Source organism: Podarcis raffonei, chromosome 12, assembly GCF_027172205.1.
Source record: "Podarcis raffonei isolate rPodRaf1 chromosome 12, rPodRaf1.pri, whole genome shotgun sequence".
Taxonomy (NCBI): Eukaryota; Metazoa; Chordata; class Lepidosauria; order Squamata; family Lacertidae; genus Podarcis; species Podarcis raffonei.
In genome coordinates, this window is record NC_070613.1 from 7,414,956 (window position 1) to 7,438,383 (window position 23,428).

At 46.3% G+C, this 23,428-nt stretch overlaps 1 protein-coding gene across 10 annotated transcripts in view; it reads right to left on the reverse strand.

Moving 5' to 3' along the window:
• ADCYAP1R1 (ADCYAP receptor type I) overlaps positions 1-23,428 on the reverse strand; it is a 141,780-nt gene that overhangs the window by 11,458 nt on the left and 106,894 nt on the right. For 5 of the 10 annotated variants that reach the window (XM_053359201.1, XM_053359199.1, XM_053359203.1 and 2 more), the window contains 2 exons: positions 16,090-16,173; positions 2,185-2,314 (listed from right to left, as the gene is read on the reverse strand). In XM_053359201.1, the coding sequence (XP_053215176.1) occupies positions 2,185-2,314; positions 16,090-16,173 (214 nt within the window). The remainder of the gene's footprint in view (positions 1-2,184; positions 2,315-16,089; positions 16,174-23,428) is intronic. The other 5 variants (XM_053359207.1, XM_053359208.1, XM_053359209.1 and 2 more) reach the window with 2 other exon arrangements.

The following is a 23,428-nucleotide window of genomic DNA, read 5'->3' on the forward strand; positions in this document are numbered from 1 at the left end:
TGATAAACGACATATCCTCTCCTGCCTCCCTGAACATTCCCACACAGATGCAGTGAAAATTGCAGGTTCACACTCTGCGCAAACTGCTGGTTTTTTTGGGGGGGGGGAGGGGACGTATTCTGCAACGTTTCACTGACGCAATAGTAGAGCATCACTGATGGATTTGCACATCATTCCATTTCATTAGTTGTTCTGCGATGCTTCAATGTCACAGCACTATTGCCACCCAGCGGGTCGTTCTTTATTTTATTTCGACAATTTATATGCCGCTCGGTTACTGGGACCTCCTAAGCAGTGTACCTTTAACTCAATACAATAAAGGTAAAAAAAATCAGCTAAAGCTATAACATCAGAATTCAGTTGAAATGTCTGCTGTGGAGCAGCAAAACCAGGAATGCCCCCTGCCCTGCCATCCTGAGAGCATCTGTGGTATAAAAAAGTTGCAGAGATAATAATAATAATAATAATAATAATAATAATAATAATAATAATAATAATAATTTATACCCAGCCCACTTTGGGTGGCTTTCAACAAAATATTAAAATACAATAGTCTATTAAACATTAAACATTATTATCCTCCCAGTGCTATGATTCCCAGAGCGGTTTAACAATCAACCCCTCTTGCAAGGGAACTCTGGGAATTGTAGCTCGGGGGGGGGGGGAGAAATAGAGGTCTCCCCTAACGACTCTCTGCACCCTTAACAAACTACAGCTCCCAGAATCCTTTGAGGCAGCGACAAGTGCTCAAAGTGGTATCATTGTGCTTTGAATGTGTGGTATGAACGTAGACTAAGTGGAAGAGAACAGGGAGCTACAAGCGAACCTGGAAGTGGAGGTGGTTGTGCACAGACTTATGGCTGCTCTGGTTTGCTTCTTGACGGAAGGAGCCAGCCGCAGAAAAAGCAATTGAAGGTACACTCACAGGGGGGAAATTGCACACACAGCAGAAACCCCCTGTTGCTGCCCATTTTCTTCTTTGCGGGAGAACAAGAGCCAACTAAAGCAAACCTACGGAAACTCATAAGCCCAAGTTAGCCGTGTCCATTCATTCCAATGGGTCTACTCTTACATACCCACCAACATTTCTCTAATGAAAATAGGGACGTCCTTTTCCATAATAATGATTTTTATTATTTATACCCCACCCATTTGAATGGGTTACTCCAGCCACACTGGGCGACTTCCAACTTCCAATGATTATATAAAAACATAATGAAATATATATTTTTTAATACTTCCCTATACAGAGCTGCCTTCAGATGTCTTCTAGAGATTGTATAGTTACTTATCCCCAACCTGCCGAAAGTCACTAGGAATTGAATCTGGGTGCCTTCTGCATGCAAAGCAGACACACTGTGGACTAAACCGCCGAGCCTCTTTGGCTTGCCGACTGTAAGGTAGGCAGACCTATGGCGTTAGGTCTCGTTGCTTTGTCCCACCTACTGCCAACCTAGCAGTTCCAAAGCATATCAGTGCGAGTAGATTAATAGATGCTGCTGCGTTGGGAAGGTAAATTGTGTTTCCGTGTGCTCTGGCTTCCATCACGGCGGTCTGTACGCCAGAAACGGTTTAGTCATGCTGGCCACATGGGGTGCACCGGAAAAGCTGTCTGTGGACAAACGCCGGCTCCCTCGGCCTGAAAGTGGAGATGAGCGCTGCACCCCATAGTCAAATGTGACTTGGCTTAACCAACCAGGGGTCCTTTACATTTACCATAATCCTACCACTGAGATATGTCCTTCCCCTCTCCTTATCTGGAGTGGATGAGCAGGCAGGCAGATGGACACAGGCTATTTTGATGCATAAAAGGTAAAGGTAAAGGGACCCCTGACCATTAGGTCCAGCCGTGGCCGACTCTGGGGTTGCGGCGCTCATTTCACTTTATTGGCCAAGGGAGCCGGCGTACAGCTTCCGGGTCATGTGGCCAGCATGACAAAGCCGCTTCTGGCAAACCAGAGCAGTGCATGGAAATGCCGTTTACCTTCCCGCCAGAGCGGTACCTATTTATCTACTTGCACTTTGATGTGCTTTTGAACTGCTAGGTTGGCAGGAGCAGGGACCGAGCAACGGGAGCTCACCCCGTCGTGGGGATTCGAACCGCTGACCTTCTGATTGGCAAGACCTAAGCTCTGTGGTTTAACCCATAGCACCACCCACGTCCCCATTTTGATGCATACTCACCTGGAAAGATCCCAGTCCCAGTTCGAAGACCAGCCTCTCCCTCTTGCTGACATTCTCTGGATAGAAGGCAAACACCGTGTAATGAATCCCAAACAGTGGAATAAGTAGCAAGGTGGAGCGAGCCAGTCTCCTGTTGAGATAAAGAGAAAGTGCCCTTCGTGAAATGATGCGGGTGCCCCACTTGTTTGCATCTGTTCCAGTTTGGCAAGGAAGCAAAAAACCCAATGAGGACTGAGAGGCCTAATATTTAGCATCGACATTTGATCCCACTGCTCTTTACTAAATAGGCACAAAGAAACACAGAAAACATGGGATCTTTTGGGACCCATTGGAAAACCTGGAACTTTGAGCAACTTCCATGGGTGTGTCACCTGCTCTGGTTCACCACCTCTTCTGGATCAGCCCCCACACCCCACAAGAGACAGGAAGATGGAAGGCTAACACACAGAAACTTCACTTTTTCAATCTGTGCCTTGGACAGAGCCATAGAGCTGAAAGGGTAAGGGTATTTTTTTTCAATGAATTTTTTTCAATGAATCCAGGGATCCTTTTTTTTTTTTTTTTTGAAGCTGAGTAGCAACAGGGAGTCAGCAGTGGGGATAGAGAGGCAAAAGACCCTGGGCCCAAGCACACATGCAGATTGTATAAAGGTGCAAAGCCCTTCTTTCGCACCCTGTGAAACATAAATGTGCAGCGTTTTTTTTTAAAAAACTGGGCCATGGCCACCCGCCTGCAACTCCTGAGCCTCACCCGATCAGTCAAAACAAAGAGGGAAGGGGGCAGGAGATCTGTACCGCCAGACGTCCCCGGTTCCCCTTCGGCAGTGGCGGCGGCAACTGCAGTCAGCAGCCCGGAGTCAACCTGGTAGCGCAGTTGGCTCTGGCTGGCTTCAGGAGCTGCTCGCTGAGTGGCGCCCGCCATTTCTCCTCGCCGGAAGTTCCAGCAAGTAAAAATGGCGGGCGCCATGTCAGTGGGCAGCGAGCAGCTGCTGAAGCTGTTGAGGCTGCCGCTGCCACGTTTCCCGGGGACAGATTTGCAAATCTGGGGACTGCCCCTGGGAACCGGTGACATCTGGTAACCCTAGTCCATTTTCCAACTTCCTGTTTCATCTCGATGTAGGGAGGAAAGGGTGACCTCAGCCCCTCATGGCCAAGGGGGCAGTGGGTGGAAAAGCTCAGGCACTTTGGGGGAAGATCTCAGCAGTGCAACCGCATCCATTGGCGACCTCTGCTATAAAACATATGAAGTTAGTTTCTGCAGAGCCCCTTTAGGGCAGCCCTCACCAAGTGCTATCCAGATGTTCTGGACTACAACTCCTATCAGCCCCAGCCAACAAGGTTTCAACTTAGGGAAGGCTCTCTGAAGGTTGTAGGACTACAACTCCCATCATCCTTGACCCTTGATCATACTGGATGGGGCTGGTGGAAGTTGTAGTCGAAAACACTAGGGCAGGGAAGACTGTTCTATGCCAATATTGTTTCATCTGAATAGCAGGGTCTCTCCAGGGTCTTCCTCAGCCCTGATCCTTTAGATCCTTTTAACAGGAGATGCCTGGGACAGGACCTGCAACATTCTGCATCCATAGCTTAGGATCTACCACTGAGTTATGGATTCTCCTCAAGGACTGTATACTTCTGTATGTAACTGCTAATGATCCTGTCCTGAAATTCTGCCCATGTTGTTCTTGAGACAGAGTTGCAAAAAGTGCGTGAAATGCTTTTGAAAACCCAACTGTTCTCCTGGGGAATATTCATTCTCATCGACATCCACAGTGGTATTCTATTTTCTCGGTAGAGTGGAGAAAGCGAAATGATTCAGCACAGGAAAACAAGCCACGGAACAATACAACCAAAACATAAGCGGTGCTCCTAACTGCACTTCAGAGCAGATTTCTCATGAACCAGGAATGCAGACGGATCCAGTAAACCATCAATGACGCTTGGGTGCAATTTACCGGGAGATCTCTCTTGTGCAATCTCAAATGACAGCAGAGCAGGGATGGGGGAACCTCGGGGCCTGAGGGATGAATGTGGCTTCCTGCGCACTTGTATCTGGCCCTTGGGACTCTCACCAGCAACCCTGCTCCACACCTGCCTTGAGTGCTTTGGCCTGGCTGGAATGTGCCTTTGAGCTGTGATAATGTCTGGATCAAGACAGGTGGTGGGGGGGGTGGGCAGAAAACTCTGGATTTTGCTCAGTTGGTTACAGTGCGGTGCTGACAATGGCAATGTTGCAGGTTTGATCCCTGTAAGGGGGCAGCTGAATATCGCTGCATGGCAGGCGGTTGGACTAGATGATCCTGAGTAAAGGTAAAGGTAAAGGTACCCCTGCCCATACGGGCCAGTCTTGCCAGACTCTGGGGTTGTGAGCCCATCTCACTCAAGAGGCCGGGGGCCAGCGCTGTCCGCAGACACTTCCGGGTCACGTGGTGTAAAGGGAATTGGGGTTGCTTGTGCGTAAAGGGTGCTGCAGCTCTAGGCAACGTTGCCTGGCTGAACCTTTCCCTGGCTGGACAGCCCTTTCTCCATGGCTGTGTCAGTCGCTGGCAGAATCCGTCAGTGGGCGTTTCCTGAACTTCTTCCAACATAGAAGCTCTTTGACGCCAAGTCTCCGCCTAGCCTCCCTGCGTGGAAGTCTCCTGCGCAGAGTGGGTGTGCCCAACGGAGGTCCTGGGCTCTCCCCGCTGCTCTCTGTGGAAGAGTCTCGGAGCCCTCTCTCCGCAGTCCCCCCCCCTTGCTTCCTGGTGTCACTCCTATTTCCTTCCTCAAAGGAAGTGTTCTCTCTCTCCCTGCTGGTCCCTTCTCCTGCATTGTTAGGGAGCCTTACCTCCACTCTAGGCTCCGATGGCAGTTCCCTGACACGTGGCCAGCGTGACAAGCTGCATCTGGCGAGCCAGAGCCGCACACGGAACGCCGTTTACCTTCCCGCTAGTAAGCGGTCCCTATTTATCTACTTGCACCCGGGAGTGCTTTTGAACTGCTAGGTTGGCAGGCGCTGGGACCGAGGAACGGGAGCGCACCCCGCCGCGGGGATTCGAACCGCCGACCTTTCGATCGGCAAGCCCTAGGCGCTGAGGCTTTTACCCACAGCGCCACCCGCGTCCCACATAGATGATCCTGAGAGTCACTTCCAATTCTGATTCTATGAGATTCTATGAGATATCTATGCAAAGATAAGAGTCACATCTGTTGCTCTGTTTTTTTTTAAAAAAACTCTTTTTTTGCTTTAAACAAGTACATATAAATATAGACAACCAAAATTACAAAGGAAAATTCCTTAATAGTAATGAAAAAAAACTACAAAAAATATCGAAGTACATGACACAGAACATAAGCAACTATGGGAAAGATAAAAGAAAAGAAAAAAGAAAAATAGGGGGGAAAAGAAAAAGAAAAAGGAAGATGAGCCAAAGCAGGAAAGCTCATCTATTGCACACTTCCGTCAAGCTCACAACAGATCATTATTCTTATCAATTCTCTCTATCTGCATTCCAAAGGGATCCCTCATCTTGGTATCAGGGAGCATTTCTCTATGCGGTATCATTCTAGACATAGCCAGGTCTTTCTTGTTGAGCCCTTGTCCCCTAAATAATTATTTAAACATTCCCATTCTTCTTTCACCATTTTTTTAGGTTTATCTCTTATTGCATCTGTCAGCTTTGCGAGCTCCAAGTACTCGCACAATTTGACTACCCATTCCTCTTTAGTGGGTGTATTTTTATCTTTCCAGTGTTTTGCCACTATAACCCTTGCTGCTGACGTTGCATACATAAATAGCCTAGTTTTGTTTTTGGGAATATTATCTGAAACCATTCCTAGTAAAAATTCTTCCGGTTTCTTGCTAAATGTAGTTTTTATCAATCTCTTTATCTCTTCATAAATCATGTTCCAAAATCTTTGTATCTCTAGACAGGACCACCACATATGGTAGTATGTTCCTATCTGTTCCTTACATTGCCAGCATTTGTTATTGTTTGATTTATTTATTTTTGCAAGTTTTACAGGGGTCAGGTACCACCTATAGTACATTTTCATAAAGATTTTCCCTTATAAGGAAACAAGCCGTGAATTTTATATTTTTAGTCCATAATTCATTCCAAATATTGGGTTTGATCGTATGTCCCAGGTCCCTCTCCCATTTTACTGTAATTTCTTTCATATTTTTCTCCTTTCTTTGCATCTGTTGCTCTGTTGTTCACTTTCACTCCTGGCCCCACCCACATTTGCTTTGGGCCCTGCGCCCCACTGGCAGGTGGCCCCTGGAGGAATGGGGTCCCTGAAGGCAAGGGACCTTCAGGTTGCAAATAACAGATTGGCAAATCAAATTACAGGAATTTGTGGAGATGGCTCAATTGACTAGCAAACTCAGAGGAAACTCAAAGCAATTTTTTTTTGGAAAAATGGGACGGTTATAGAAGATATGTTCAAAAATACAATAACAGTTTTGACTCCGTGCTAGCATTCGAGTGACAAAGGAAGTAAAAGGAGGTGGATAACAATTAAGGATTTATTATGTTTTCTGAATGTACTGGAAAATTTATATAGAAAGGTTTATTGTTTTGGGTACATTCAATTGTAAGAGAAAACATATGCAAAGGGACTTGACAGGAAGTCAGAATTGAAGAAAAGATTTTGTAAGGTAAAAGGGGAAAATTATTATTTTTCATTATTTCATCATTATTTTTTTCTCTTTCGCGCGCGTGCGTGCGTGTGTGAGTTGTATGGAATGTTTGGGAGGAAATAAGACAATATATAACATAACAAACAAAATATGGATGTATGTAATTTTTATTTCTCAATTATATTTTGTGGTAAAAGGTAAAGGTAAAGGTACCCCTGCCCGTACAGGCCAGTCGTGTCCGACTCTGGGGTTGCGTGCTCATCTCGCTCTAGAGGCCGGGAGCCAGCGCTGTCCGAAGACACTTCCGGGTCACGTGGCCAGCGTGACGAAGCTGCTCTGGTGAGCCAGCACCAGCGCAGCGCACGGAAACGCCGTTACCTTCCCGCTATAAAGCGGTACCTATTTATCTACTTGCACTTGGGGGTGCTTTCGAACTGCTAGGTGGGCAGGAGCTGGGACCGAACGACGGCAGCTCACCCCGCTGCGGGGATTCGAACCGCCGACCATGCGATCGGCAAGTCCTAGGCACTGAGGTTTTACCCACAGCGCCACCCGCGTCCCATATTTTGTGGTAGTATGGTTGTAATGCTTTTTTGTAACATAAAATCATTCAATAACAAATATTTTTTAAAAAAGAAGAAAGAAAGAAAAAGGTTTACTAGCCTTGCAGTAGGACCTCCTGGCAGGGGCGGAGGAAGGGGGGTGCAGTGGGAACAGGCTGCCCCGGGTGTCACCCCTGAGGGGTGACAAAATGCCAGGTGGAGCCACGCGTCTCTCCTGGGAGTAACATGGTGGCTTGGTTGCCCGCAGGCTCCGCTCTGCCCCAAACGGTCCGCCCGCCGCCTCCCCCTCAGCTGAAGAGCGACTGAGTGGGAGATGGCAGGCAGACTCCTCGGAGGCCCTGCTGAGCATCCTGCCCCCATCCGTGGCTGGCCCCACCCTGGGTGCACAGCATGCGCGCCACCCTAGGCACCTGATTGGCTTGCTCCGCTGCTGCCTCCTGGACGAAGAAATTTGCATTTGTGTGTGTGTTCTTGGTTTTTAGGATGGGTTGGAAAGACACCCCTGTTTGTGAAAGCATTCTAATTCGTAAGTTTGCATGACCACTGCCCTTTGAATTATTATTAATAATAATAATCATTTATTTATATGCCACCCATCTGACTGGGTTGCCCCAGACACTCTGGGCAGCTCCCCACAAAAATACAGTGGTACCTCTAGTTGCAGAAATGATCTGTTCCGAGGTGCCATTCACACCCTGAAAAGTCCGCAACTAGAGTGCTGCTTCTGTGGAAGTGTGGAGCACGATAGAGCGCTTCTGTGCATGTGCAAAGCACGCAGACGCTTCTGCGCATGCGTGGCAAAACCTGGAAGTATACACTTCTGGGTTTGCCGCGTTCGCAACCCGAAAAGCCGCAACACGAAGCAAATGCAATAAGAGGTATGACTGTACTAGAACAGTAAAAACACAATACGACATCACACACTGAAAACTTTGGAGATGAGCATCTGTAAGCTGTGGCAAATTAGCATTTTGGGAGAGTTGATGGAGAGGAGTGGTGATGAGCCAAAAAATCCCAGTTCAAATCCAGATTCAGACAGGAACTTTATGCAAGACCTTAAGTAACCCACTCTGTCTTGCCCCCAGTCCTCCTGTCTGCAATATGGGGTTCTGCCTTAAAGTGTTGTTCTTGATAAAAGGATAACTGAGGTTTGGTGCAGTTAGGAAACACGCTGTAGAAATATGTAGCATTACAAGAGAATTTTACCACTGACCATTATAGTCTTTTCAGGGTAGGGACAGACAGCTGTGGCAGAAGCAAAAAAATACTTCTGGAAAATTAGCAGAAAGCTCAAAACATGCTAGCATGAGTGGCACTGGCTTTATAAATAAACGAAAAGGAAGTTGCAAGCTCAAGTCAGGCAAACAGACACTATCCCTACAATGCACCCATTTAAAAGCAAAACAGATACATTTCGATTGCAATTCCTAAACCTCACGAAGCTAGGTAATTTCTAGTGGATGTAACAAGAGAGCGAACCATAAGCAGATGGAGATTCATGTGCTATCTTGTTCATATTAATTTCTCTTGCTGAAGAGACAAGCCACAGAGTGGCTTTTCTCTTCAGCAGCAAGATCAACCAGGGAGAAAAAAAGCAAGTGGCGGTGGATGAAGGGTGGCATTGGTGCTTAGCAGACTTCCTGGCACAGGTGGGTCGCTGCTGTGTGCCAAGAGGTATGGTAGGAGAGGTGAGGCGGTGAGGAGGTTGGTGCTGGGCAAAAGCTGTGGCTCTACTGGTGCTTTTGTACTGTGCTGACTTCCTTGTCTCCTTGTTTTCTTCCTCTGGTGCAGATCTGCACTCATGGTTTATAACGTTATCATAACGTATTTGGACATATGATGTCTTGCCTGCAACGTTAAAGGTAAAGGTAAAGGGACCCCTGACCGTTAGGTCCAGTCGTGACCGACTCTGGGGTTGCAGCGCTTATCTCGCTTCATTGGCTGAGGGAGCTGGCGTACAGCTTCCGGGTCATGTGGCCAGCATGACTAAGCCGCTTCTGGCGAACCAGAGCAGCACACGGAAATGGCGTTTACCTTCCCTCCAGAGCGGTACCTATTTATCTACTTGCACTTTGACATGCTTTCGAACTGCTAGGTTGGCAGGAGCAGGGACCGAGCAACAGGAGCTCACACCGTGGCGGAGATTCGAACCGCCGACCTTCTGATCGGCAAGTCCTAGGCTTTGTAACGTTAGTAATGCACTATTAAAATGTAACACCTGAGGAGCTGCAGAGCAGGCAGGAACCAAGAACAGGGGAACTACTGCATTGTTCTGGTGGAAACAGGTAAGGAACCTTTTTTATTTTACCAGTATACCCTGTGACTTTTTAGAACAATATATCTAATATCGTTCTACTAACGTTAACGTTAAAAAGGTCAGTGTAGATCCAGCCTAGGAATGGGCAAATCTGTGAATGTAGTTTCTTTCATTTTTCTACGCGAGATTGGGATCTTTCTTTTTAAGCCCTCCTGAAAACGTATCAGTGAATTTCCCCTCCTATGAACATGTTTGCAAGGGAATTTCCCTAACACAATGCATTTCTGCATTTTACATTCACTAACATGTTCATTTGTATGCACACTTTGTGCAGTTTTGTACCCTCTACTTGGCTGGAGAAGTGCAAAAGTTGGAGCAGCGCAAATTCTAAAGAATGGCAATGTTTTGGTATGTATGTAATTCCCCCAAAAGGTGAATCGTCCACCTTTAAATGCAAACAGGATCAAATTCCCGCCTCCCTCACCTGCAAGGTGTGCTTTTATATTCATAAACTGCTCTGAGCATCTCCTTTGTGGAGGAGATAAGGACAGACTACATATTAAATAAAGAAATATATCTATCATCTATCTATCTATCATCTATCTATCTATCATCTATCATCTATCTATCATCTATCTATCTAGCAACTGGTTTTTTTAAATCTTTTAGCTGAGGACTTATGATTCTTCCGTTTATTTTTTTTTAAAAAAATTGTAGTTTATTATTCTGATGTTAGGCACCTTGAACAGTACAGTGGAACCTCTACTCACACACGGAATCCATTCTGGAGGTCCGTTTGTGAGTTGATCTGGGTTGCTGGGAAAAGTGCTGTTCTGCGCATGCGTATTCGGCGGCAGCGCCGTTCTGTGCATGTGCAGATGGCAGCAGCCGCTTCTGTGCATGTGCAGTCAACAGAAGCTGCTTCTGCGCGTGCGCAAATCACGGCAAACCCGGTATTTACTTCCGGGTTTGCCGCGGTTGTGAGTCGGATTGTTTGCAAGTAGGGGCAGTGGTAAATCAAGGTTCTATTATATAAGAAAGGAAGGGCAGTAATGTTCTAAATAATGAAATTAACTCCTACGTTTAACTAGGAATATCTTCAAGCTTTCTGCTGAAACTGGAGTATAGGCATCTTTGTCACGCCATCCTTTTCTCTCCCCAACCTCTGTTCATTTACATCCCCTCCTCCAGCTCTATATTAACGCTGCCATGCGTGCAAAATACTGCAAAAGAAATCTGAATGTGCTTGATTGCACCCAGGTTCTTCTTTTGTATAATGATTTAGCAAGGCAAACATGTGCACCTGAATGATAGTAAGAATCCCAAAGACCCAAATCTTGCAGAACCATAAAATTATAGAGTTGGAAGGGGCCCCCCAAAGGCCATCTAGTTCAACCACCTCCAATGCAGGAGTGACAGCTCCTCCCCCAGACAGATGGCCAGCTGACCTCTAATGATTTCATTTTACTTTTGGCAGTGTTCATAGAATCATAGAATCATAGAATCATAGAGTTGGAGGAGACCACAAGGGCCATCGAGTCCAACCCCCTGCCAAGCAGGAAACACCATCAGAGCACTCCTGACATATGGTTGTCAAGCCTCTGCTTAAAGACCTCCAAAGAAGGAGACTCCACCACACTCCTTGGCAGCAAATTCCACTGTCGAACAGCTCTTACTGTCAGGAAGTTCTTCCTAATGTTTAGGTGGAATCTTCTTTCCTGCAGTTTGGATCCATTGCTCCATGTCCGCTTCTCTGGAACAGCAGAAAATAACCTTTCTCCCTCCTCTATGTGACATCCTTTTATATATTTGAACATGGCTATCATATCACCCCTTAACCTCCTCTTCTCCAGGCTAAACATGCCCAGCTCCCTTAGCCGTTCCTCATAAGGCATCGTTTCCAGGCCTTTGACCATTTTGGTGTTCTATCAATGCACACAACCTCTTATGTGTGTTGGCAAAACACCACACCAAAAAACGTGTGATGCAATCATGTGCTATGATCACTTCAATACAGTCATACCTTGGAAATCGAACGGAACCCATTCTGGAAGTCCTTCCAAAATGTTCCGAAACCAAAGCACAGCTTCCGATTGGCTGCAGGAAGCTCCCAGTGCCAGATTTACGTATAAGCTAAACAAGCCATAGCTTAGGGCCCCACTCTCTTGGGGCCCCCCAAAACAATTTAAAGGGAAAAAAACAACCTGGATGTTCATTTCCAAAATATAAGATTAAAAACAAATAAAATAAAACCTACATACAGCAACAGTGTTTTGTGTTGTGTCAGCTATTAATATTGTAACTCATGGGCCCCGCCTGCTAGCCTGCTCCCTAAAATATCACTGGTTTTTTTCTATATATAAGGTGCCTACATTCTGCATAGACTGGTTGCATGGCAACAAGTGCAAATGGCTTTAGCTACCTATTAGGTCCATAAATTACCACATAGCATATATTCAAAACAAAAAAACAGCGACAATTTGTTGTTGACAAAGGACAGCTGGACATATAAAGGGCCCCATTATCTTCAGTAGCTTAGGGCGTCATCAAACCTAACCCAGCCCTAGAAGCTCCTGCAGCCAATTGGAAGTTGCGGAAGTATCGCCGGGACGATCGGGTTCCAAAGAAAGTTCGCAAACTGGAAAATTCACTTCCGGGTTTGCGGTGTTCAAGAGCCAAAACGTCCAAGTACCAAAGCATTCAGGATCCATGGTACGGCTGTATAGGTTTTCGTGTGCGCACTTTATTCCTGGATACATGGACACTGATGATGCACTGAAGGAACTGAAAGCTGTGATAAGCTGAGCAGGTGCTGACCTCTGTGTTGAATTTGGAAATTCAAGCAAAGGTGAGTTCCGAGGTTGCACCCATTGCTAGTCTGAACACAAGCCGACCCTCTGAAACAAATGCATGTGACTAACTTAAGTCTATTAATTGCAATGGACTTTCTCTGAGTAGAACTTGGTTGGAGCCAAGCCATGGTGTTTACTATTTTGTAAAAAAACACTTCTAAGAATGTGTGTTCTCAGAGAAGCCAACCAGATGGCTGTGGGAAACCTGCAAGCAGGATTTGACCACAAGAATAACTACCGTATTTTCCACTACATAAGACTCACCTGACCATAAGGCACGCCTAGTTTTTAGCAGCGGAAAGCAAGAAAAAATATATTCTGCGCAGAGCATGTAAGCGGCTCTCGCTTTTTCTTGCTTTAAACCCTTCCGTCCCTCCTCCTGCTTTGCTGAGAAGCCAGCAGAGCAAGCTACGCAGTTCTTGCTGAAGCCAGTAGAGCAAGAGTGATAGCTGCGCAGCGCCTCTTCTGCTGGCTTCCCAGCAAAGTGCAATGAGGGATGAAAGGGAGCCCTTACAAGGGAGTGCTGAGCAGAGCCTGGCAGTGGCACTTGCTGGCTTTTCCGGGAGGTGTGGGAAGGGACAGAGGGCAGCCCGTCAGTCCCTTCTCCCACCTCGCGGAAAAGCTCCCAAGAGCCGCACACACGCTCCATGCGGCTCTTTAAAGGGAGCGCTGAGCAGAGCCTCCCGCCTGCATTCGCTCCATAAGATGCACACACATTTCCCCTTACTTTTTAGGAGGGAAAAAGTGTGTCTCATGGAGCAAAAAATACGGTATTTCATGCTGCAGTTTCCAGAAGCTATGGAGGCAGATAGTAGCCATCATGGCTAGTAGCCATCAGTAGCTCTCTTCTCCATGAATCGGTGTAATCCTCATTTAAACCCATCCAGGTTGGTTCCATAGTTGCGTGAAGAAATGCTTTCTTTTTATTCATCCTGAATCTGCCAACATTCAACTTCATTGATGTCCGTGAGTTCTATTGTTAAGCGAGGGGGAGGAAAATGTTTCCTCTGTCCACTTCCTCCATGCCGTGCTATGGAGAAAGGGCATTACTTGAAAGAAGAAGCAAGGGAGTAGAAACCAGAAGGGCAAAACCAGAAGCACATGTTGGTTCGACTTCAGGAAAAAGAGTAGATCATTTCGAAATCCAAAATCTGCAGAGAAATTTGTAGGGAAACACCGGGAACCTCCCTAGGCGACCCTTCACCCAAGCAAGCTTGCCATATGAGTCCTCCAGCCAAGCGGCAAGGGGGAATTTCTAAACTCTGCTTCTTGCCACATGGGAGCAGGATAGAAGCAAGCCCATTCAGACAACCAAGCCACAATGAACAGCTTGTCAAGTGGTTATAGGCAACAGAGGGTTAGTGGAGATAGCTGAATGCTCCCCGCCCCAAGCACCTCTCTCATCCCCCATCCACCTTCGCCACCCACACTTTCAATGAATAGCAAGAAGGGTAGTAGCAATGGAGAGGAAGGTTATATACTTTCCCCTTCTCTCTCTCCTTTGTCCTGATGAGGGCTTTGCCTGTGTCAGAATTTGCCCTCTGATTCTTTGAAAGTCCTCCCCCACTCCTGTACAAGAGGCCTCATTTTTTCTCTCTCTTATTTTCGGAGTACTTCTGAGTGTCTGTGAATGTGGGGTTTTGAGCCCACTGTACCATTGTGAGAGGACGAAGGGTGGTGTGTATTTCTTCCTTCCTTCCCTGTCAACATTTCTCCAGGACCTTGCAGCCTCCCTGGGTGCCCACACATTTCTCCATCTGAGAAATGTCCCACTGAAGTAGCTGCCTTATGACGTCTTCCCCTGGGCTTTAAGATGAAGTGTGGACACCCTGGAGGGCTGCAGAGAGCGGAAAGCTGGTGAGATGATTTGTAGAATGAAAGAAAAGAAACTCACAGACACCCCTCGGCTGCGGAGGAGAGGGCTATTGATGCTACTAGCCATGCCCTGCCTCTACTGTGGAGGCAGCAACAGCTGAGGAAGCTGCTGGGGCACCCAGAATGGCAAACATGAGGAAACCTCTAGGAAGTGAGAGTGCTCCTGTGCTTGAATCCCACTTATGAGTGTCCCACAGACATCTGGTTGGCCATGTGAACAGGATAGACCATTGTTCTGATTTTATGGAGTGAGGTGTCTGTGGGTAGTGTATGGGGGTTTCCCCCCCTTCTTTGTTAAACATTTACCTGGCACTCTGAAGCCTCATCAGCTAGCTGCACTTCCTGATAGGGAAACAAAGCCATGAGAGGAATTCTTTATTTTAGAGTAGGGTATAAATTTCATTGGACGCGGGTGGCGCTGTGGGTTAAACCACAGAGCCTAGGACTTGCCGATCAGAAGGTCAGCGGTTCGAATCCCCGCGACGGGGTGAGCTCCCGATGCTCGTTCCCTGCTCCTGCCAACCTAGCAGTTCGAAAGCACGTCAAAGTGCAGGTAGATAAATAGGTACCGCTCCAGCGGGAAGGTAAATGGCATTTCCGTGTGCTGCTCTGGTTCGCCAGAAGCGGCTTAGTCATGCTAGCCACATGACCCGGAAGCTGTACGCCGGCTCCCTCGGCCAATAAAGCGAGATGAGCTCCGCAACCCCAGAGTTGGTCACGACTGGACCTAATGGTGAGGGGTCCCTTCACCTTTATAAATTCCATAAGAACTTTAAGAAGAGTCTGCTGGGTCAGGCCAATGACCCATCCAGTCCAGCATTCTGTCCTCACTGTTGCCAGCCAGATTCCTGTGGAAAACCCACCAGCAAGATCTAAGCATGAGAGCAACTCTCCCCTCCTGTGGCTTCCAGGAACTGGTATTCAGAAGCATCAGAAAGGTAAAAGGTAAAGGACCCTTGGACAGTTAGGTCCAGTCAAAGGCGACTATGGGGTGTGGCGCTCATCTCACTTTCAGGCCAAGGGAGCCGGTGTTTTTCCACAGACAGCTTTCCGGGTCATGTGGCCAGCAGCACTAAACCTCTTCTGGTGCAACGGGACACCGTGACGGAAACCAGAGCACACAGAAATGTCGTTTACCTTCCTTCAACAGTGGTACCTATTTATCTACTTGCACTGGTGTGCTTTCAAACTGCTAGGTTGGCAGGAGCTGGGACAGAGCAACGGGAGCTCACTTTGTCATGGGGATTCAAACTGCCAACCTTCTGATTGGCAAGCCCAAGAGGCTCAGTGGTTTAGACCACAGCGCCATCCGTGTGCCATCATGACTAGTAGCCATTGATAGCCTTCTCCTCCATGAATTTCTCTAATCCTTTTACAAAGCAATCTAGATGGTTGGACCTCACTGCCTCATGTGGGAGTGAGTTCCATAGTTTACCTACATACTGTGTAAATGAATACTTTTTTTTTTTGTCTGCCTGAATCTACAGCCTGCATATTTTGGGTTGTTGTTGTTGTTTTGTCCCAATGGAACAGCACCATTCAGACATGGACGTTCCTCTTATTGGGACGCTATCAGCAAAAAGCACACAGAAAGTAACAGACAAAGCCGGCATGCAGCGGACGAGAAACACAGACGCTACCCTCAGTGGCGGCTACAGCTATGACCACGTCTTAGCAAACATGCATCAAAAAAACACACACACACAGAGATATTGCCACAGGATCGCGTACAACTTACAAGGTAATGGTGGACAGTTCTGACATCCTGCAAGCGTGTTGATTAGCCCTGCTGGACTTACAGTAGCATTTCTGAACGCAGCTGCTGAATGTGACAAGATCAGCAAACAAAGAAAATAAATAATAAAAAAGGAAAATAGATTTCTCTCTCTTTTCTTTTCAGCTTATCACAACAAGGCCCAAGAGGCACGTCCAACCCCAGAACACATTTTGGATAGGTTAAGATGTCAAAAAAGGGAAGAAGCGTCATGGCAGGCACATGGAAATGGAAGGTTTTGGGGTTTTTTTTGCAAGGATACTGGATTGATGCAGGAGGACAGACAGGAGAAGGGGCTTTTTTTTTGCATTCAGCCACGGAACCAGCAGAAGCTTGCAAAGAAGCAGATGGCGCAGCCAATCAATAAATGATGGTGAATTAACTGAACAAAACACATCTTAGATGCAGCTTGTGATTTTGATGGGTTCAGCTACAAAGCTAGCAAAAGGAGTCCCCTTGCAAATTGAAAACATACTATAAGGAGATCCGCTCAGCTGTTTAGATTTTCAGAATATTCACTTGGCAGATTCAAATGACAGAGGAGCAGAGGAACAATGAACACAAATGTTTAAAATATTCGCGGCAGAAAATCTCTTTGAGGTTTCGCCCAAGGGAGCCATTTTAGATTTTTTTGGACGTTCTCATCAAGATTTAAAGGCCTGCTGTTGACTATGTGGAACTAAGAAAATAGATGAAAGAGATCCTTTGGAAGTCCGAGGCAGGTTCCACAGAAGAGGCACGAACACATCAGCTGCTAACGATTTGATTGCTATTTTTTTTCCTGTCGTTCTCAGTGCGGAAGAGCCAAGCCTTTTTTAAACCAAACTCATCAACAGAGATAATAACTTTAGCAATGTTAAAGCCATCTAAATTGGTCGCAATCTCTGCCTCCTGTGGCAGGCTGTTCCACAGTCTGTGTGCTTCATGAACAAGTCCTTTCTTTAATTTGTTCCAAATCTTTCAACATTTCAGCTTCATTGGATTTCCATGAGTGTTAGGATAGAGGGCAAATCCTCCCACCTGATATATTTTTTCCATACCATGTCCTTGAAACTTTGAAATCTTTCAAACTGTTAGATCTTCAAAAGGTCAAAACCCCTCTTTTGTCCAGTGCAGTCCCAAGACTGCCGAAGATGTTGTGCAACCCTGGTTTATATATATATTCAGTGAGTCATAATGTTAAATACATACAGTAAGTTTGGTTTATACAGTGGTACCTTGGTTCTCAAATGCCTTGTTACTCAAAAGTCTTGTTTCCCAAACACTGAAAACCTGGAAGTAAGTGTTCCGGTTTTTGAATGTTTTTTGGAAGCCGAACATCTGACGCTGCTGTCAGCTATTGTTTGCGGGGCGCCTGCACCAATCAGAAGCCGTGTCTTGGTTTCCAAACATTTCGGAAGTCAAACGGACTTCTGGAATTGATTAAATTTGAGAACCAAAGTACCACTGCATTTGGCACTTTTGTTTTTGCTATTTATTTTGTGTGTGGGTTTTTTTTTTAAGGCTTTTTTGGTTAATTTGTTTTTGTGACTGTGTGGAACCCAGTTCAGCTGATTTATTGTGTGACTGCAGAAATGGATAAAAGCCCCCATCCAAACAACGACTATCATCAGTGCAAGTAAGGGAAAAAAATAACTTAAATATTTATAATCTACAATACTGTCTTATTTATTTTATAGTACAGTACATTGTTTATTGCTTTCATTCTATGCATCCGTGGTCTCGTCAGGTAGCAAAATTCATGTTAAGTTGCTGTTTTAGGGGTTTTTTTAAAGTCTGGAACGGATTAATCCGTTTTGCATTACTTTCTATGGGAAAGTGCGCCTTGGTTTTGGAACGCTTTGGTTTTGGAACGGACTTCGGGAACGGATTAAGTTTGAGAACCAAGGTACCATAATGCATTATTTGTTGCATATGTTTTCTTCATTGGGTTGGCTAACTAGGGCAACCTATGGATGAGAGGTCTACTTCTCCAGATTAGATTGAACCTGTCTACTCTTGGAGAATGGAGTTCACACACACACACAGCCATTGATAATGTATTATTCTTGGTATTTCTCTACATTTCTGCAACATACTCCCATTACACCTGTGGGGGGTCTGCGATATGCGACCACTGGAGAGATGCTCTCAGAGGTCCATCTTGTATGTTTCTGTATCCCACAATGCAAACCTGGAAATGGAATGCGGGTTCTAGTTCTGAACACCTGAGACTACAAGTCCATGCCCACTTTCCTGGGAGCAAACAACACCGGCCTCAATACGACTTCCTTCTTTGAAGGCAGGTGAAGAATTGCACAACAGGGACTTTTGCTTTCACATTCCTCCTTTTTAACAATGGGGAGCGGGAAAGGGAGAAATGGGTTTCTAGCTGTCACTGTCAGCGACAAAGTTGAGAGCAACTGCCGCCACTGTTGCAATTTCTGTGGAAGCAACAGGTGAAGATTGGGAAGCAGATACTTTATCTTTCCCTTTTGCAAAAAGCTACATCGGATAAGTCAACGGGGAATTTGCAGGTCATTTTAATGGCTAAAAAAAGCCCTGGAGGATATAAGCAACACATTTCAACAGATTTCCCCCCAAATGAATGTTGGCAAAGGATTCTGTTCCTAAGTGTTCGTTCTCCCAGTTCTCAAAATCACCCAATCCTGTTTCTCTGAATCCAAGCATATAAATACGGAAGAGCAGCGCTAAACCTGAACCACAACCAAACAGTGACATGAGAACATCAGGCATGGGAAGATCACAAGCAGGCTGTGATGGACGTCCAGCGCCGAGGGCCTTCGGGCGGTTCCCTCATTGCAAGAAGCAAAGCTACAGGGAACCAGGCAGAGGGCCTTCTCAGTAGTGGCACCCGCCCTGTGGAACCCCCTTCCATCAGATGTCAAAGAAATTAACAACTATCTGACATTTAGAAGACATCTTAAGGCAGCCCTGTTCAGGGAAGTTTTTAATGTGTGATATTTTAGTGTATTTTTGGTTTCTATGGAAGCCGCCCAGAGTGGCTGGGGAAACCCAGCCAGATGGGCGGGGTACAAATAAATAATAATAATAATAATAATAATAATAATAATAATAATCTCTAACATCTGGAACTGGAGGTCTAGCACCTGTGGAGGTAGAGGCTGTAGTCTTAGCTATGGTTGCTAAAAGCTATTAGGAGGTCTATCCTCTAGATCAGGGATGGGAACATCTGGCCTTCCAGATGTTGGTGGATTCCAGTTCCCATCAACATGAGTGGTAGTGGTCAGGGATGAAGGGGTGGAGTCCAGCAACATCTGGAGGGCTGGAGGTTCCCCAGCTCTGCTCTACATAAGGGATGACTACCTTGTAAGCCCACAATCTGGCCCTCCTAAGCACTTCTATTTGGTTCCTTGTAGCTCTACCAAGTGTTTATGAAGGTATGGCAAACATTTGCACAAAATCACACTCATAAACAGGGCTGGATTAAACCTCCTGAAGCCCTGACTTCGGGTGGGGAACCTCTGGCTTGTGGGCCAATCTTGGCTGAATGGGACGCTGGTCAAATTTGGCCCATGGGGTCATTTTCCCACCATTACTATGCGGCTGACAAAATAGCAATTCCATTTTGTACATACAGTCATACCTCAGGTTACAGATGCTTCAGGTTGCATTTTTTCGGGTTACGGACCACTGAAACCCAGAAGTACCACAACGGGCTACTTCCGGGTTTCGGCGGTCGCGCATGCGCAGAAGCACTAAATTGCTGTAATCTTACTTCTCACAGGGAGGGAACCACCAGAAGGCCCTCGGAGCTCGACCTCAGTGTCCAGGCTGAACGATGGGGTGGAGATGCTCCTTCAGGTATACTGGACCGAGGCCATTGAGGGCTTTAAAGGTCAACACCGACACTTTGAATTGTGCTCGGAAATGTACTGGGAGCCAATGTAGGCCTTTCAGGACCGGTGTTATATGGTCTCAGCAGGCACTCCCAGTCACCAGTCTAGCTGCCGCATTCTGGATTAGTTGTAGTTTCCAGGTCACCTTCAAAGGTAGCCCCACGCAGTAGTCCAAGCAGGAGATAACCAGAGCATGCACCACTTTTAAGGCTTGCTGGATTCTGGGAGATGGTGGGTCTGAAATGCTTTCTAATGGCAATACATCAGCCAGCTGCTGCTCTGTTTCTGCCTCTGCCTCCTCTTCCATTATTACTTTCCCCCTCATCTTCCTCTGAGTTGTGACCTCCCTCAAACTCCTGTTGTAATTCTGAACTGTCTTTTTCTCCTTCTCTGGAAGGGTCAGGCTGGGGAGGCAGTCTCCATCATTCCTCCTCTGCCCAGTCCCTGACAGGAACCCTTACGAACCCGGGGGACTTGCAAAGCTGTGTGAGCAATTTTGGCAGGTTGGCAGCCTCACACACCTGTCAAGTTTGGCCCAAAAGGCGAATCCTGATAAGCTTCTGGCCCATGCAGCCAAGAGGGTTCTTTATCCTTGCCCTAAACATTGTAACGTTTAAGAGGCATTACAGGACAAAAAGAAGAAGTGCAGTATTCTTACAGAAAAAATACAGAACAGAAAATAGAAATAATAGAAATAATAGTTGTTTATGTATCAATAAGTAGGTCACGGAGCAACTGAAAAGTAACAATTCATAGAATCATAGGCTTCTAAAGTTGGAATGGGCCCCAACGGTCATGAAGTCTGTTATGTACTATGCTTGGATGCTAGAACAATAGGCAGCTAGGATCCTAAAATGCAACAACCTGATTGGCCTGCAGGAGCAGCCCACTCAGACCCTAGGAGGAAGTTAATCAGCCTATTAGGCCGGTAGGATACTAGGATGCAACAACTGATTGGCCTGCAGCAGCTGCCCAATCAGGCTCCAGGAGGGAAACATAATCAACCAGACGGTACTCATTGTGTAAATAATGTATATAAAGCCTGAGGTTCGGGGGGAAATTCAATCACTGTTCCTATGAGCATGAAATTACTACTCGACTCTGAGTATATTTCAAAGTCCCTGTAATGCATTCAACTAAAGCATAGGTCTTGCAATAAGCCTAGCTGCGTACAAAATACCTTTCAATGAAAATGCCCTCTGACTTCTTATTAAGCATTCCTGAAAACGTTTTGATGTACAGCAACAGACAAACAGCTCTGTGGTTTAGCAGTTTCTAAATGGAAGGGGCAAGGCAACTGCGTACCCTGTGTGCTTTCTGCCCCTAACATAAAATGTAAAACACCTTCTTTCATGATTTTTTAAAAGGATCGTGTTTGTTTGTTCTTAAGAGGCCTCTTATAAGCTGAGGCTCCATGTTGTAGCTTAAATCTGGTGCTACTCAGGAGGAAAAGGAGATGAACTCAAATCACTCCGGAGACATTTCACTCCGTGTTTGTTGGAGTGTATGTAAATATTATCCTCGCACAGCAAGCCAGTTCCAAACACAAACTCAAGCACCTCTCTCTATCCTCTGCCCAGACAAACCTGAGACACTATCCGAATTGAAGGGCATATTCCAGCCAGGCAAAAGCACTCAGGGATGCAAAACAGGGCCTGTGTGTGTGTGTGGCCTGGGAAGATGTAGACCAGACAGAGAAAGCAGGCTAGAAAGATACACCCATTTCTCAGGTTCCCCACCCTGGTTTGGGCTTTAAATCCAAATTTAGATTTGGGCCTAGAGTAGGGTTGTCATACGTCTGGGAATTCCCAGAAATGTCTTCTTCCCAGTGCCGGATTTACATATAAGCTAAACAGGCTATAGCTTAGGGGCCCTACTCTCTTGGGGGGGCCCCAAAAAAATTAAAGGAAAAAAAACCTGGATGTACATTTCCAAAATATAAGATAAAAAACAAATAAAATAAAACCTACATACAGCAACAGTGTTTTGTGTTGTGTAGGCTCCTATGATGTAAGTCATTGGCCCGCCTGCTAGCCTGCTCCCTAAAATATCACTGCTTTGCTCATTTCTATATCAATTACTTTGATAAAATACACATTTTGTTATGTGGAAATGGCTTGAGATACTTATGAGGTCCATAAATTAAGTAAAGGTAAAGGGACCCCTGACCATTAGGTCCAGTCGTGGCCGACTCTGGGGCTGCGTCGCTCATCTCGCTTTATTGGCCGAGGGAGCCGGCGTACAGCTTCCGGGTCATCTGGCCAGCATGACTAAGCCGCTTCTGGTGAACCAGAGCAGCGCACGGAAACGCCATTTGCCTTCCCACTGGAGCGGTACCTATTTATCTACTTGCACTTTGACGTGCTTTCGAACTGCTAGGTTGGCAGGAGCTGGGACCGAACAACGGGAGCTCACCCCGTCGTGGGGATTCGAACTGCTGACCTTCTGATCAGCAAGTCCTAGGCTCTGTGGTTTAACCCACAGCGCCACCCGCGTCCCTAAATTTATGGTAATCCATAAATTTATGGTAATAATAAATTATAATCCTAATTTATGGTAATCCATAAATTACCGTGTGGCATATATTCAACACACAAAAACAAAAAATTTGTTGTTGACAAAGGACAGCTGGACATATAAAAGGCCCCATTACCTTCAGTAGTTTAGGGCCTCATCAAACCTAAATCCTGCCCTGAGGGGTCCTACATGATCATCTTCTGAGGGGGAGCATTTTACATTATAAAGCAAATGTCCTTGATTTTGGATTTTTTTAAAAAGAAAGTGTGTGGCCAGCTCTGGTTCTGGCGCAGGTTCCCCGGACTTGGGTGTGGGTGGCTCGGGCTTGACAGCAGCGGAGGGGGGCTATCGGGCGATCGCCCTTAAAAACCTCAACAACTTTTTGTGTCCAGATTTCTACCTCTTGAAATATGGCAACCCTAAGGAAATCAGCCCTGAGTGCTCACTGGAAGGACAGATCCTGAAGCTGAGGCTCCAATACTTTGGCCACCTCATGAGAAGAGAAGACTCCCTGGGAAAGACCCTGATGTTGGGAAAGATGGAGGGCACAAGGAGAAGGGGATGACAGAGGACAAGATGGTTGGACAGCGTTCTCGAAGCTACCAGCATGAGTTTGACCAAACTGCGGGAGGCAGTGGAAGACAGGAGTGCCTGGCGTGCTCTGGTCCATGGGGTCACCAAGAGTCGGACACAACTAAATGACTAAACAACAACAGCCCAGAGGCAAACTGGCAATCAGCGCAACTGCCGCAACAAAGGTGTTGCATCTTTTAACAGCCTGGTCTCTATCGAGACCTGAGGAGCTGTATTCTGCACTAGACGAAGCTTCCGGATTGTCTTCAAACGACACATCCAGAGCTTTTAGCTCCTGCAATGGCCCAATATGCCCTTTGTGGAACAGCCATATATAAACAAAGTTTGGCGAA